Source organism: Leptodactylus fuscus, chromosome 5, assembly GCF_031893055.1.
Source record: "Leptodactylus fuscus isolate aLepFus1 chromosome 5, aLepFus1.hap2, whole genome shotgun sequence".
In the NCBI taxonomy this organism is placed as follows: Eukaryota; Metazoa; Chordata; class Amphibia; order Anura; family Leptodactylidae; genus Leptodactylus; species Leptodactylus fuscus.
The window spans coordinates 9,780,326-9,793,782 of NC_134269.1; the positions used below are offsets into that span (position 1 = coordinate 9,780,326).

General features: G+C 47.2%; 1 protein-coding gene across 1 annotated transcript; it reads right to left on the reverse strand.

Moving 5' to 3' along the window:
- Positions 1–2,440: 2,440 nt before the first annotated feature.
- LOC142204679 (zona pellucida sperm-binding protein 3-like) lies at positions 2,441–5,500 on the reverse strand. The gene is made up of 8 exons (XM_075275985.1): positions 5,012–5,500; positions 4,469–4,587; positions 3,764–3,867; positions 3,509–3,686; positions 3,319–3,439; positions 3,015–3,106; positions 2,783–2,910; positions 2,441–2,682 (listed from the first exon to the last, which is right to left on the reverse strand). Exons 1-8 carry the CDS (start codon positions 5,498–5,500, stop codon positions 2,441–2,443), a joined length of 1,473 nt encoding a protein of 490 aa, XP_075132086.1.
- Positions 5,501–13,457: the final 7,957 nt, after the last annotated feature.

The following is a 13,457-nucleotide window of genomic DNA, read 5'->3' on the forward strand; positions in this document are numbered from 1 at the left end:
ATTATAACGCCATTATAACATTATGGTGACATCATATGGGCGTGTATGATAGTGATGGGAGGCGGTATAATATTACCTGTCATGGAAGCCAGCGGGATCATATAGGATATGTCACTGTGGTAAAATAGCGTGCCGTATTCATTGGGGCATATTTATCAAGACTGCCATATTGTACACCAGTCTTCATACCACCCACACTGGCTGTAAAGCGCCATCATTTATGATGTACTGGGCCACCCGCGCTTTCACGAAAGTGGTATGGAAAGCGCACAAATGGTAGTTGTGACAATGATTGGCATAACTGGCATTGAAGAAGTGGCACACCCAAGGTTTGTAACTTTTTTACGTCAGATATCCATCAAAAATGTATAAATCTCCCCCATTTGGTCTGTGGGGGGAAACAAGGAGGCCATATTTGCACATAAGAGCCAATCCTAGTGCAGCTTCTATTACGCCAGGGCGGTTTATACGTGATATCATCTGATCGCGATGTTGGGTGTTTTGCTGTATTGTCGTATTGATATGTTTCCATAGAGGTCTTGTCGAACAAAGGAAAGCTGAGCCAATTGGTGGCTATGGGTAACAATTTGCGGCGACAGGTGGGATTCATGTGGTTATAATTTCATACCATTATAATTTCATGCCGTTTCCAGCACCCATGGTCCATTGTAAACCTCGAATATTTTTTATTGGTAATGTTTCATCATTTTTTTTAAACCGTCATGAGCGGTGCTAAAATGACATCCATCTGTTATAAGTATGGCTGCCATCAAGAACATTGTATCTCCATCATCAACCATTTATGCTCGGAGCCAAGGGTGGTAGATGGTGGTGGGTGGTAGTCACAACACCAAAATCAGCTCATAACACATGAAACTGTACAACCCCCGAGCCTACAGCATGGTCAGGTGGACGTCCAGTTTCAGAAGCCAAGGCCCAATATAATCGTGTAGGATATATAGCGCTCTGTGGCACTGCCATTACTTGAACATTGAGAGGGCTACAACAGATCCTCTTCCAATCTTCTGTATACAACATATGGATGATAGTGCTCAACTAGGATCCTTGAGACCACCGGAGGACTTTGAAGACACTGTCCATATTATGATCACATCCACTTGACATGAATATTGATAAGATCTATCAGACATACTGACCAACATTCCTAGTAAAGTGTCCAAAATAATTAGCAAAAATAATGGTTGAGCTGTGTCCTTTATGCGATATAGACCAATCCTTCATTCAGAACATTTCAGATACATGAAGAGGCTACTTCATAGATGACAGATGTATGAACAGTCTGCCAGGCCTCGGAGATGTGCTTGCTCTTCTAGGAGGTCCTTTCTTCAGGAACTTCTTAGGCAGGCCAGGAGAGTTGACAGATTGCCTTATAGGTAATACCGGAGGCATGGTGTAGTGAAATGACCTTGGCTACAAAGTCATCTTTAAAAGGTCTTCTGCTGGACCAGTGGAGCCAATTGTTATGTCCTATCCCTGGTCACCATGGTTGGGCAACCATAAATAGTGGAATGGGAGAAGTGCTTTATGGCAGCTACAATGAATGACAGCTATGTTATAGGATACTATTGTCAGAAAGTGATGGATCCCCAGAACTTAGGGTAGTGGGTCACCAACTTACAGCACTCCAGCTCTTGTGAAAATTAGAACACCCAACGTGGTCCAAGAACCCATTCTGGAGGTCAGAGCCATTTCTATAGGGACACACACGTAGCAATCACCAGACTCTGGAGCCTTAGGAAAACTAGAAGGTCTCCACAGCAGAAGATATCACATGGCAAGTTGGAAGTCCTGGTACATATTTTACATCTGGGCCACATTTATCAGATAGACCATGTTAGTGTGGTCGATGCATCTATTACTCCATTTTTATACTGGCCTTGACATGTATATGGTCATTGCATACTTCCCAGTGACAGACACACTGGAGTGAGTTTAGTCCCACCCATGATATGTCCCCCTCAGTATAAAGTCTCAACCCCAGCTGCTCACACATCCCATTCCCCTACTGTTTGCTACCATCTCTGGTCCCATTGAGTGACATCACATTGTGCCTACAGCTCCCAGAGGTCAAATTCTGAAAGCAGAGACTGGACTTCACCATTGTATGCAACACACTGGGACATACGCCAAAGCATCCCAGGTTCTGGGTGTTGCACTGGTCGGTGGGAGGTACAGTCCTAGTTATGCTTAGTTAGAAGTTCATGTGGAAAGCCTCAACACCTGAGGGCAGTTTGTACACACCTTGGCACCCCAGGCTAGTGAACCCATCCAACTACTGAATGTATTCCAGGGCAAAACCCAGATTCCATATGGCCTCTCTGTATTAAAGGTTGTCCAGCCATCCTGGAGGCTACTGTACACCTCTGTAGGAGTCATCAACTTCAAACACAAGACAATTAACCAAAATATATCTTTATTTTTACACAGATTCTTTGTGGGAGAGTCTTTTGATCAGACATTTTACAGCCATAGTAAGACCAACAACAACAACTATTGCACTGACAGAGCCGATGGCCACCAGCACCCACAGCTGTAGAGGTCCTTGTCCTGCACCGATTCTAGACACTTGGGCAGTTCCCGCTCTGGAGATCTGGTCAGACTTTGCTCCAGTCAATAGAATAGGCCCCAGCACGGCCTGGCCATGTTTCTCTAGGTGAGATCCTGGAAGAAAGTTAATTTTAGGCAGTTGTCTACTTTATAAAGGCGATGTATCATGTGTTGCATAAGCAAGCTATTGGAGAAATCCAGCTATAGAACTCACCAACATCTCTCTTCCCAAATCCTCTTGGCCTTCCAGGTGGGGCTATCCATGGCATTCCCTGGCCGGCAGCACAGTTCCCAGTGGAGCAACATTGGCAGATACCACTTTGGCCTTCCACAGGTGACCAACTAGAAGAGTAAGGGTCAGTCAATTGCCCAGGTCATTGAAAGGTTTCCCAGTCTAAGGTTGACAGGTCATTTAACCCTGGGACTCTCCCATATATGAGTCTTACCCGCCAGTGGCCTTGTTGTAGGAGCAAGCCTTGTTCATTGGATCTGGAGTCTGGTTGATGGCAGCAGCTCTCAGAGAACAAGTGATGTAGACCTAGAACAATATGTATCAGAGTGATCACCATCCCCTAAGCAATTTGCAACACATTCCCCACCCCCATTAATACATTCCGCAGAACAAGCAGGAAAAAGTTAGATCTTTGAAGCAAGGTGTTGTCTTGCATAACGTAAACAAGTATAGGCACATTGTCTTTTAGAAGTTAGTAGGTGGTTTTAGTACAATATGGTGCAAGTTGAAGCCCTTACCGTGGAGACCGCACTATCGATGAAGACAAAAGCATCAACCATGAACCGGAGGATGTTGGGTTGAGGTCTTGGAGATACAAAGACTGAAGAGGAATCTTCTTGCGTCCCGTCCATTAAGCACCTGTAGAGGAGACTAGTTGGAGATAACGGTACCTTGGAAAGTTGTACAGGATTGATGGCAGCAACTTACCCATTATTAGAGATGATGTCATAGCTAGGTCTAGAGGTCATGTCTTGAGTAATGGTGGCCACACAACTATCAACAAACAGCATCATTGGTTCATGGTTCTGAATATCCAGAGATGCTTCTATGTAGAAGAGGTCACCAAGCTGAAAGACCAAAGAGGGACTGGGAGCACTCCAGTCCGCTGAAGGAACACAGGAACATTAACACACCATTACCAAAATACTGTGCCCCAATACCCTTGTAATGGAAGATACCTACCACTCATGAGACGCAAGGAGAAGGCCAGTCTCTCTTCTGAGGTTACTGTGGTGCTGAAGGGAATCCATGTTGGCTTGATGGGGTTACTGCTTACATTGCCATGTCTGGACAAGAAAAACCTCTTAAGGAGAAGTACTAGAAGAGTGAACCAAATTATCCTATGGCCAACTACAATTTATGGTCACTCAAGAGACTAGGGCAAGTAGAACAGATGGTCTTGCCTGGAGTTATACACAAGAACTATGAAGAGGCCAACACTCAGGTGGGAGAATTTTGGTAGTGCAAGAGTAAGTTACCCCAAGAGAAGACCATTAGAACCAGGTTAGGTAGGTCAGGTGTATCAAATAATAGGACCAAGCCTTTCTAGCCTGTAGAAATAGCCATGTCAACCATACAAGTTGGAAGGTCAAGGTCATATGGAATTGCCAGATCTAGTTATTGTTTCCCCTTACAGAAGTTGCATGGAAAACAAGTGGTGGACACCATGCAATGGATTGGACATGAAGTTAAGCATTTTTCTTTCAAGCTACCTCTTGGTTAACTTTAGACCAGTATTTTGCACTGCTTTAAGGGCACAGCAATACATTTAGTGTAACCATCACTTAATGGCATTTCTGAAGAGCAAACTCAGCCTTTTTTTGTAGAACTTTAGTTTAAGCTCAGAAGAGGCCTAAATACAGACACAACCTAAGGGATTAACCTTACCGTGGATAGAAGCACTGAATGGGAACCACAGCAGAGTTGGTCCGGATGATGGGCACATTGATGGAGGCAGTAGGGGTGTAGGATAGGACAGATTGATAGATCAGCCAGTCTTGTGTCATCTGCAAGAAAATGTCAAGATTTGTGAGCCACTTCTGGTAACTGGAGGGAAGGGTTGCCAAGAATATGATACAAGATTCTCTAATTAAGGATGAAGCTACAAAAGTTTTGTTGGTGTACAAGAGCCAACTAGCATCTTCTCCATAGGTCTGAACAACAAGAAAGTGGCAGATGGCAGTAACATCCACAAGCTCCTTAGAAGGACTTAAAGGAGATGGCAAGACATGGCGGTTTGTATTTACAGAAACCAGGTCCATGTGTAGGACATTGCAGCTCTTCCCCTTGAAATTCAACAGGGGACAAGGTTGAAGAAGATGTGCAATACCAGACATAACCCACAAATTTTATTTTGGTCCAGGACTGGAAAAGACAAAGTCCCACACACTCTATCAGTTCTATTTCTCAGGTTTTTCAGTGATCACTTACCTCTAAGGTGTTCCCACATTGTTCAAGGCCATTGTTGAAGACCACCATGGTATTTGTAGTCTGAGGTCCAAAGGCACAGGTTCCCAAGAACAGGTCTGAGGGCTTCACTAGCTTACCATTACCATAGAAGTCTCTGTTCACCATCACCACCATACTGTCCTCATTACACCGCAAATTGATGGGGGAGGATGAAGATTGTGTAGGTTGTACAAACTGCCGGGGCTGAAATCCTCCAGAATATCTGGATCCCCATCCAGGAACAGGCTGAGCACCTCTCAGAGAACCAAATCCAGACACTGACTGAGGAAAAGAGTTTCCTCTAGGAGAGCCTACTCTTGGTGAAAGTTGTCCAAGTCCTCTAGAAGATCCCCTTCCAGGCTGGTAGCTCCTCCATCTAGCATCTGACTGGCGTCTGTGTCTAGCCAAGGCCTCACCAAAACCTGGTCCAAAGAGAAGACCAACAACCAGACAACTCCACAAAAACTTCATCCTGAACATAGGACAAGGGTGGAGGGAGCTGAGCTTTATACCCCACCCATCACATGGTCATCCCTCCACCTGATGCCTCATTGTGGTCAGGTGGACACCATTATTATCAGTGGAAACCAAGACACAAGTGTAAGGAGATCAGGAAAGGTGTAAGGGGTTAAAAGACGAAAAGTTTTTTCTTTAACTAAAATGAAATATTTTGTATGCAGGTTACAGGGTAAAGCGAGGGTTACATGTTGATTGCAACGCCCATGGACTAAGGCTGGGGCAATATTTGTCCCATGTCTAAAAAATCGCACAACAAAAATAGCCATTCATTTCTAAGGTGTTGGATGTGACATGGCGCGACTGCAACGCAACAAAAATCCAACCTTGTCCGATTTTATGTCGCTTGTGACACCGCTCCCGTACACAGCAATTGTGTTGCGACTGCAATTGTTGTTTTTAGAATCTTCCATCCATGTCACAGCAATAGCATTGTGCGACATCACCGCAACATTGTGTCGCATTAAAGTCGCGTGACTTTTGTTGCACGATTTAATGTGACGCAATGTCACACAAGGATTTTGGTGCAATGTTGCTGAGATGTTGATGTTTGACGCCTAAAGCGATGTCCACACCAATTTAAAGGGACTATTCACATGACCGTTACTTTGACGTTACAACAGACTGACAACATATAGGTTGCGTTCTATTTTTGTCTACCTTCATTGACCCCTCTATACCTTCCTGTATGGGGGATCTGTGAACACGAGTCCCTCTCAGGTGCAAGATGGCCGCAAAAAATGGACATAGCCTTATAAGACTCTATTCACACTAGCGAGGTTCACGGCCAAATGATTTTCACGAACCCGACTCTCTCATTGAAAGTCAATGGGTCCGTTAAAAAAAGGATGACCGACTGGTCCTGACACGAAAATCAGCATGGTTGTGTGAACATAGCTCAACTAGACGGCAACAGATTTGACATGAGATGATATTTCTTGCAGAGGTTGCCCATAAAAAGTCAGATTCCCTCATTCCTAATAGGCCCTCGGTGCATCCATGGGGACATGTGGTGGGTGATAGTCACACAAGGACACTCGTGTTATAGCACAGTGCAATACCACCTTCTGTCGTATGTCTATGGGGGCAGCAGGTCGATTGTGGAACCTTGGCCTAATCGCTACTCTTGTGACTAGTGTATCATATGTGATTTATGTTGCAGGCTATCATAGGGCATCGTGCTGGCTCAGTGGTTAGTGCTGTTACCTTGCAACCTTAGATCCCTGGGTTCAAATCCAGCCAAGGACAACATCTGCTATGAGGTTGTGGGTTTCCTCCCATATTCCAAAGACATACTGATACTGACAATGTGAAAATGAAGAGGAAGCTCAAAAAAAAAACCTTTGCATTTTCCACTGTATTTTTATTTTTGCCTTGTTCCGTATAAGTCTATGGGATGCAACGTGTGGGTGAGACTGAAGGGGTTGTCCAGGCTGGAGAAGGTGAAAAAAAACAAAACACCTACTCACTTGTCCCCAATTCAGCCGTCCATCCAGTGGTGTCCTCGCGCTTCTTCTGGTGGAAGTCCTTACCCCACGTGACCGCTGAGGCCAATCAGTGGCCAAAGGAAAGGACATGGGGCATCCTGGTCACATATGGCGAGGACTTCCACCAAAAATTCCAGAAGCAGAAGTATCAGACCACAGTGGACGCACCAGAGTACCGGGGACAGATGGGTATGTATCAGTTGTTTGTTTTTGTTTTGTTTTTTTCACATTCCCAGGCCTCCTTGTGGAAAGCTGTACATCCTAGACAACCCCTTTAAAGGAAATCTCACTTTGCTGGGACAGTAACACAATGGTTTTTTTTTCCTGGTGCGTTTCCGCAACATGTTGCCTTTAGAGATGAGTGAGTACTATTCGGATCAGCCGATCCGAACAGCACGCTCCATAGAAATGAATGGAAGCACCTGGTACTTCCGCTTTGACGGCGGCCGGCCGCTTAACCCCCCGCGTGCCGGCTACGTCCATTCATTTCTATTCGAGCGTGCTGTTTGGATTGGCTGATCTGAACAGTACTCGCTCATCTCTAGTTGCCTCAACCTTGACTGGGTGCAGCGTTGCACCTCCCATGAGGTGACTTGAAGCGACCGCTTCAGGCGGCGTTATGCCGGGCCCCCGGGGGGGGGGTCCGCATTTTTGCTGACTGGCTTAGCATCACCGTCTCGGCAGCCCGGCACGGGAAGCGAGCAGTGGATTGGGGGGGCCCTGTGGATGCAGCGAAGCTCCACCCACCTCCCCTCACGCTCAGGCAGAGAGCAGGTCCTCTCCCTGCCTGCTCTCTGCCTGCTAACGCCGCCCCGCCCCCTTTTGCTCCGCCCCGCCCCCCTCCGCTCTGCCGCCTCCTAAAAGCTAGGTTCACCCCTGACTGGGTGACTGCTTTAGTTCCTTATCCAGTATTGACCTGTATGACTAAGGCCTCATGTTATGGAAGACTGCCCAGATGTTACAGTACCAGGAGAGTGAATGGAAGATTATGAATGATAATCTGTTTTCCTTTAGCCCAAACAGCAGCACAAATGGGGTATTCCTGCCCCTGTGTACTGTGTACCTTTTAGGACAGGTGGAATTTTTAATTAACTAACAGTCTTCTTCCCCTATAAGAGGCCGAGAGATCTCCCTCTCCTTGTGTTAGTCCAAAAGTATAACAAATACAATATAATACATATCAATTAAGCATAGCTCAAACAAACAAAAGGGAGGGAGCCTTGTGCTGCTGTTTGGGCTAAGGGAAAACAGATTATCATTCATAATCTTCCATTCCTCCAATGCCCAACAGCAGCACAAATGGGGATTTAGTAAGTATAATGTCCACTAGGGTGGGGGGGTCTTGGCAGACTGATGCCAAGACAGATTGCCCGAAGGCTATGGATTCTGATGTGCGCCAGTCCAGCCTATAGCATACCTCCCAACTTTTGAAGAACTGAAAGAGGGACAAAATGTGTGGCGCACAATTTAGACCCGCCCACTTTTGTGTTGACTCCGCCCACTCGTTAATTTTTCATGTGCCCACACACAGTATAATCCTCCTACAGTCACCGTAAATTATATGTCCCCCCTCTATCTCTACCCCAGTTTCATATACACCCTTCATCTGCCCCCAGTTTCATGTCCTCCTTCCATCTCTGCCCCCAGTTTCATGTCCCCTCCATCTCTGCCCCCAGTGTCATGCCGTCCTCTCCTTCATCTGCCCCCAGTTTCACGTTCCACCTCCACATTACACTTACCTTCTCCTCCGCTCCCTCGCCGCTCTCTGCGCGCTTCTCTCGCTAACACATATGCGGCTGAAGAGAGGAGCTGATACAGGTCAGCTCCTCGCTTCAGCCGCATATGTGTCAGGGAGAGAGGCGCGCAGCGGCGAAGCGAGGAGCTGACCTGTGTCAGCTCCTTGCTTCAGCCGCATATGTGTTCAACTCAGATCTGCGTCCTCTGGCGAAGGTGAGATGCGAACTCGAAGACGCGGCACCACATATCTGCTCTAAGGAGAGCGAACGTCTTTCTGCCCAAGAAGTTGACACTGCTCTGGTAGCGTGTGCACATACAAATTCTGGTACTGGTAGGTCCTGGGAGCGAAGCGAGCATGAGATAGCCTCTTTGATCCATCTTGACAAGGTGGCTTTGGATGCTTTAGCTCCTCTGTTATGGCCATAGACATTAACCAGCAGGTTTTCTGACTTACGGAAGGGTTCTGTGCACTCCAGGTAGATGCGTAGTGCTCTGACCAGATCCAGCTTGTGCATCCTTTCCTCTATCTCGGAAGTAGGAGAGGGAAAAATGGCCAGTAGAGAAACCACTTGATTTATATTGGAAAAGGTGGGAACCTTTGGCAAAAACGTTGGGACGAACCGTAACTGTACTCTATCCAGGAAGAAAGAGATGAATGGCTCAGAGGCCGCCAAGTCCTGTAATCCGCCAATCCTTTTGGCGGAGGTTATTGCCAACAAAAAGGTCACCTTATAGGAAAGGTATTTCTAGTCTACTTCCAACAAGGGTTCAAAGGGGGATCACAGAGCCCCTGTAGAACGGCAGCCGGGTCCCAAGAGGGAATCGGGGGATGGACCTGGAGGCGGAGCCTCGACGCCCCTCTGAGAAATTACTTTATTAGAGGATCTTGAGATATCCTGGTCCCCAGAAGAGTGGAAAGGGCTGACACTTGAACCTTCAGAGTGGCCGGAGTCAATCCCTTATCCAGGCCTTCTTGTAAAAACTCCAAGACCGAGTCGATAGCAGAATTGCTGACTTGTTTCCTCCTGCACCAATCTTGGAATATCTGGGAGATCCGTTGGTAGCTCTGGTTAGTGGAATCCGCTCTAGAGTGGGCTAAGGTTCTTGGAACACCCTGGGACAATCCTCTATCTCCACATATGGCACGGTTAACCTCCAGGCAGTGAGGTTGAACCTGTCCAGGCCCTAGCAGAGCTGATTGTTTAGAGTTAACAGGTTTTGGACTGATGGAAGCCTCCAGTAGGTCCCTCGACTCATTAGGATGAGGTGGGTAAACCATGCCCTTTTTGGCCAGAACGGCATGATCACTATTGCCGAAGTCTGGTCCTGCCTGAGTTTCGCCAATACCTTGGGAATCATGGGGATCGGAGGAAACACATATGCCAGTCTGAACCTCCAAGGTATTGACAGGGCATCCAGTGCCAAAGGATTGTCCTCGCGATAGAGGGAACAATACTTCTCCACTTTGGCGTTGTATCGGGTGGCCATCAGATCCACCTCAGGGAGACCCCACATGCCGGTGAGCTGGTGAAAGATGTCCGGATTCAGGGACCATTCGCCTGACGTCACAAGGCCTCTGCTGAGTTGATCCGCAAGGATGTTCAGTTGACCTCTAATATGAACCGCTGACAGCTGGGACAGGTTCTTCTTGGCCCAGGAAAATATCAGGTTGGTCACCTGCAGGAGAGAGGGGGATCTGGTTCCCCCTGCTTGTTGATGTAATGGACTGCTTTTAGGTTGTCCGTACTTATCTTCACAGCTTGTCCCTGCAGGTGGGGTGCAAACGTCAGAAGTGCACGGTGAACTGCCGTAAGCTCGCGCCAATTGGATGAGCGCGTTCTCTCCAGTCGACTCCATGTACTTTATACCGGGGTCTCCCCTAGATGCGCTCCCCATCCTGTGAGGGAGGCATCTGTAGTCAACAAGGTCCAGGAGGTCTGGACCGTGGACTTCCCGTCTTGGAGATGGGACCACCAAGCCAGTGATCGACGGGTACTGATGGATAACTGGATAGGCTTCTGTAGTCCTGAAGGACTGTGGTTCTAAACTCTCAAGATTTCGCTTTGTAACGGGCGCATGCCGGCGAGGAGGAGAGATGACGTCCATTCCAGCTGGGAGAGAGGCGAGAGAACAGGTAAGTGAAAACGGGGGAGAGATAGCCCCTATAAGAGGCCAAAACACCTCCCCCCCCACCTGTCCTGTCCGCACAGGACAGAAAAAAGGTCTTTCGGCCTCTTATAGGGGAGTTGTGCTGCTGGTTGGGCGTAGGGGGAACAGCAATTCATCTCATCCATACATTGTGGAAGCTGGAATGGAGCTCCGGAAAGCATCCCGTGGTTGGGTCTCTTTGACTCAAGTCAACACACTGTACAGTCTTCCACATGACCTGGCACTTTCAATCACATTGACCAGGAAGACTAGCTGTCATATCAAATGGAGGTTTTCCGGTACCTGCCTTGGTACGTGCCAGTTGGAGTAGAAAGTATTTCTTGGTGTTGACTTCACAACATTCTTCCCATACCTCCATCCACTTGTGCTGGTCCATACCACTGCAGTCAATGTCATAAATCACCAAGATCAGAAGAGCAGAGCCTTCTCCATGTGCTGGTTTTGATCAATGCCACCACTGCACCCCACTAGAGATGAGCGAACACTGTTTGATCGAATACACATTTGATTGAATATCAGGCCGTTCAGGGTATTCGATTGGAATCAAATACCACAAGGCAAACGCAGTAAAAATTAGATTCCCCTCCCACCTTCCCTGGTGCTTTTTTTGCACCAATAACTGCGCAGGGGAGGTGGGACATGAACTACGACAAAGGAGGCAGTGAAAAAAATCGGAAAAAGTAATTGGCTGGCTAAATCAGGTGACCTCCAATTTATACGAATGGTGGATTTAACATTCGATTAATTTGGGACTGTGAACTATGTGACTGTGAGACAGGGATAGATGTACAGGCAGGGTTAGTTAGGGATAACCTTTATTTAGGTGGGAATGTTACTCCCCCAGCTCTTTGGGGCTCTATCTGGTCAGGATCCCTGTCAGCTTGCGATATGCGGGAGCTGAGTTTTTCCCATAGGAATGCATTGACCAGCGTTGATTGACCGAATGCCATACAGAGTACAGCATTCAGCCAATCAACACTGGTTCTGCCGCAGGAGGCGGAGTCTAAGATCGGTCCACAGCAGTTTCCATTGTGGTCCGATCTCAGATGTAGCAGAGCTGACACAGCACTGCTACATGGAGAAGCGACAGAGCTCAGCACACACAGAGATGCAGCAGAGCTGAGCATGCAGCAGGGTTCAGCGCACACTCAGCACTGCTACATCTCAGATGTAGCAGTGCTGAGTGTGCGCTGAACCCTGCTGCACACTTAGATCTGCTGCATCTCCGATGTAGCAGTGCTGGCCGTGCAATGAGCCTGACTGCATCTTCGGATTAACCAAGCTGAGCGCACGGCCAGCTCTGCACCATCTCAGCATAGGAATGCATTGACCAGCGCTGATTGGCCGAATGCCATACAGAGTATAGCATTCAGCCAATCAATGCTGGTTCTGCCGGTGGAAGTGCAGTCTAAGATCGGTCCACAGCAGTCTCCATTCTGGTCCGATATTAGACTCCGCCTCCTCACAGACGAGCCTCCGGCAGAACCAGCGTTGATTGGCCGAATGCTGTACTCTGTATGACATTCGGTCAATGCATTCCTATGGGAAAAAGTCAGCTCGTGCATATCGCAAGCTGACAGGGATCCTGACATAATACAGTGACTTGGGCTTGTTAGATGCCCCCAGACATGCTTCCCCTGCTGTCCCAGTTGCATTCCAGAGGTGTTGGCATCATTTGCTGAGGTGTAATATTGGACTTGGTGACTCTCCTGAGGTGAATGGTGGGATCCCCTGAAACGAAGCATTTTTCTCCATAGACTATAATGGGGTTCAATATTCATTCGAATAGTGGAATATTGAGGGGCTATTTGAAACGAATATCGAATATTTTACTGTTCGCTCATCTCTACACCCCACTATTCAAGAATATTATGGAGGGTCCCCATAAGACAAAGATGGCTCTATCCTTGTGCTTCTCCATACCATCATCCTTCAGGAGTCAACATAGAAGAGTCACCATTGCAGACCACCAAAAATCTATCGAAGATGTTCATACACAAGAGGAGCCTCTATTTGTGCCACTCCATAACTCCCATAGAAAGGTGATGTAACCCTCAGACTGACCGCCGTCTTTATATAGTAATAGTAAGGAGCTCATGTAAAAGAGCCAGCAAAGTATACACCAGCCATGAGAGCAGAAGCCGAACCCAGACTGTCCTCGTCATGAACCTCCACATAGTATAGCGGTCAGGCAAAGAAAATCTAATTTGGTTTTCACGTGAATGTTCTCTAAGTCAGTGAATGGTTAATAAGGATAATTGGACACCTTCAGTGTACACAGACCCCGGCACCTTCTGGAGGACCATTTTAGTTACATACAGTATCTCCCTCAACTCTCAAAGAACAGAGAAAGGGACAAAATGTGCAGGGTCATGGAATTTTTTGCTCCACTCACTTTTAGGTTGACTCCACGCATACTAGTCCATTTTTTATGTGCCCCCACACAGTATAATCCTCCTACAGTCACCTGTACATTATAGGTCCCCACATTATAATGTTCCCCTCCAACTGCCCCACAG

What these genes read in the sequence shown, in the direction of transcription:
- LOC142204679 (XM_075275985.1), bottom strand. Translation starts at nt 5,500, where the DNA reads ATGAAGTTTTTGTGGAGTTGTCTGGTTGTTGGTCTTCTCTTTGGACCA. An exon ending in ATTCAGTGCTTCTATCCACG is followed by an intron (nt 3,868 to 4,468) that starts GTAAGGTTAATC and finishes TTTCTTGTCCAG; the next exon opens with ACATGGCAATGTAAGCAGTA. An exon ending in GACATCATCTCTAATAATGG is followed by an intron (nt 3,440 to 3,508) that starts GTAAGTTGCTGC and finishes TCTCCTCTACAG; the next exon opens with GTGCTTAATGGACGGGACGC.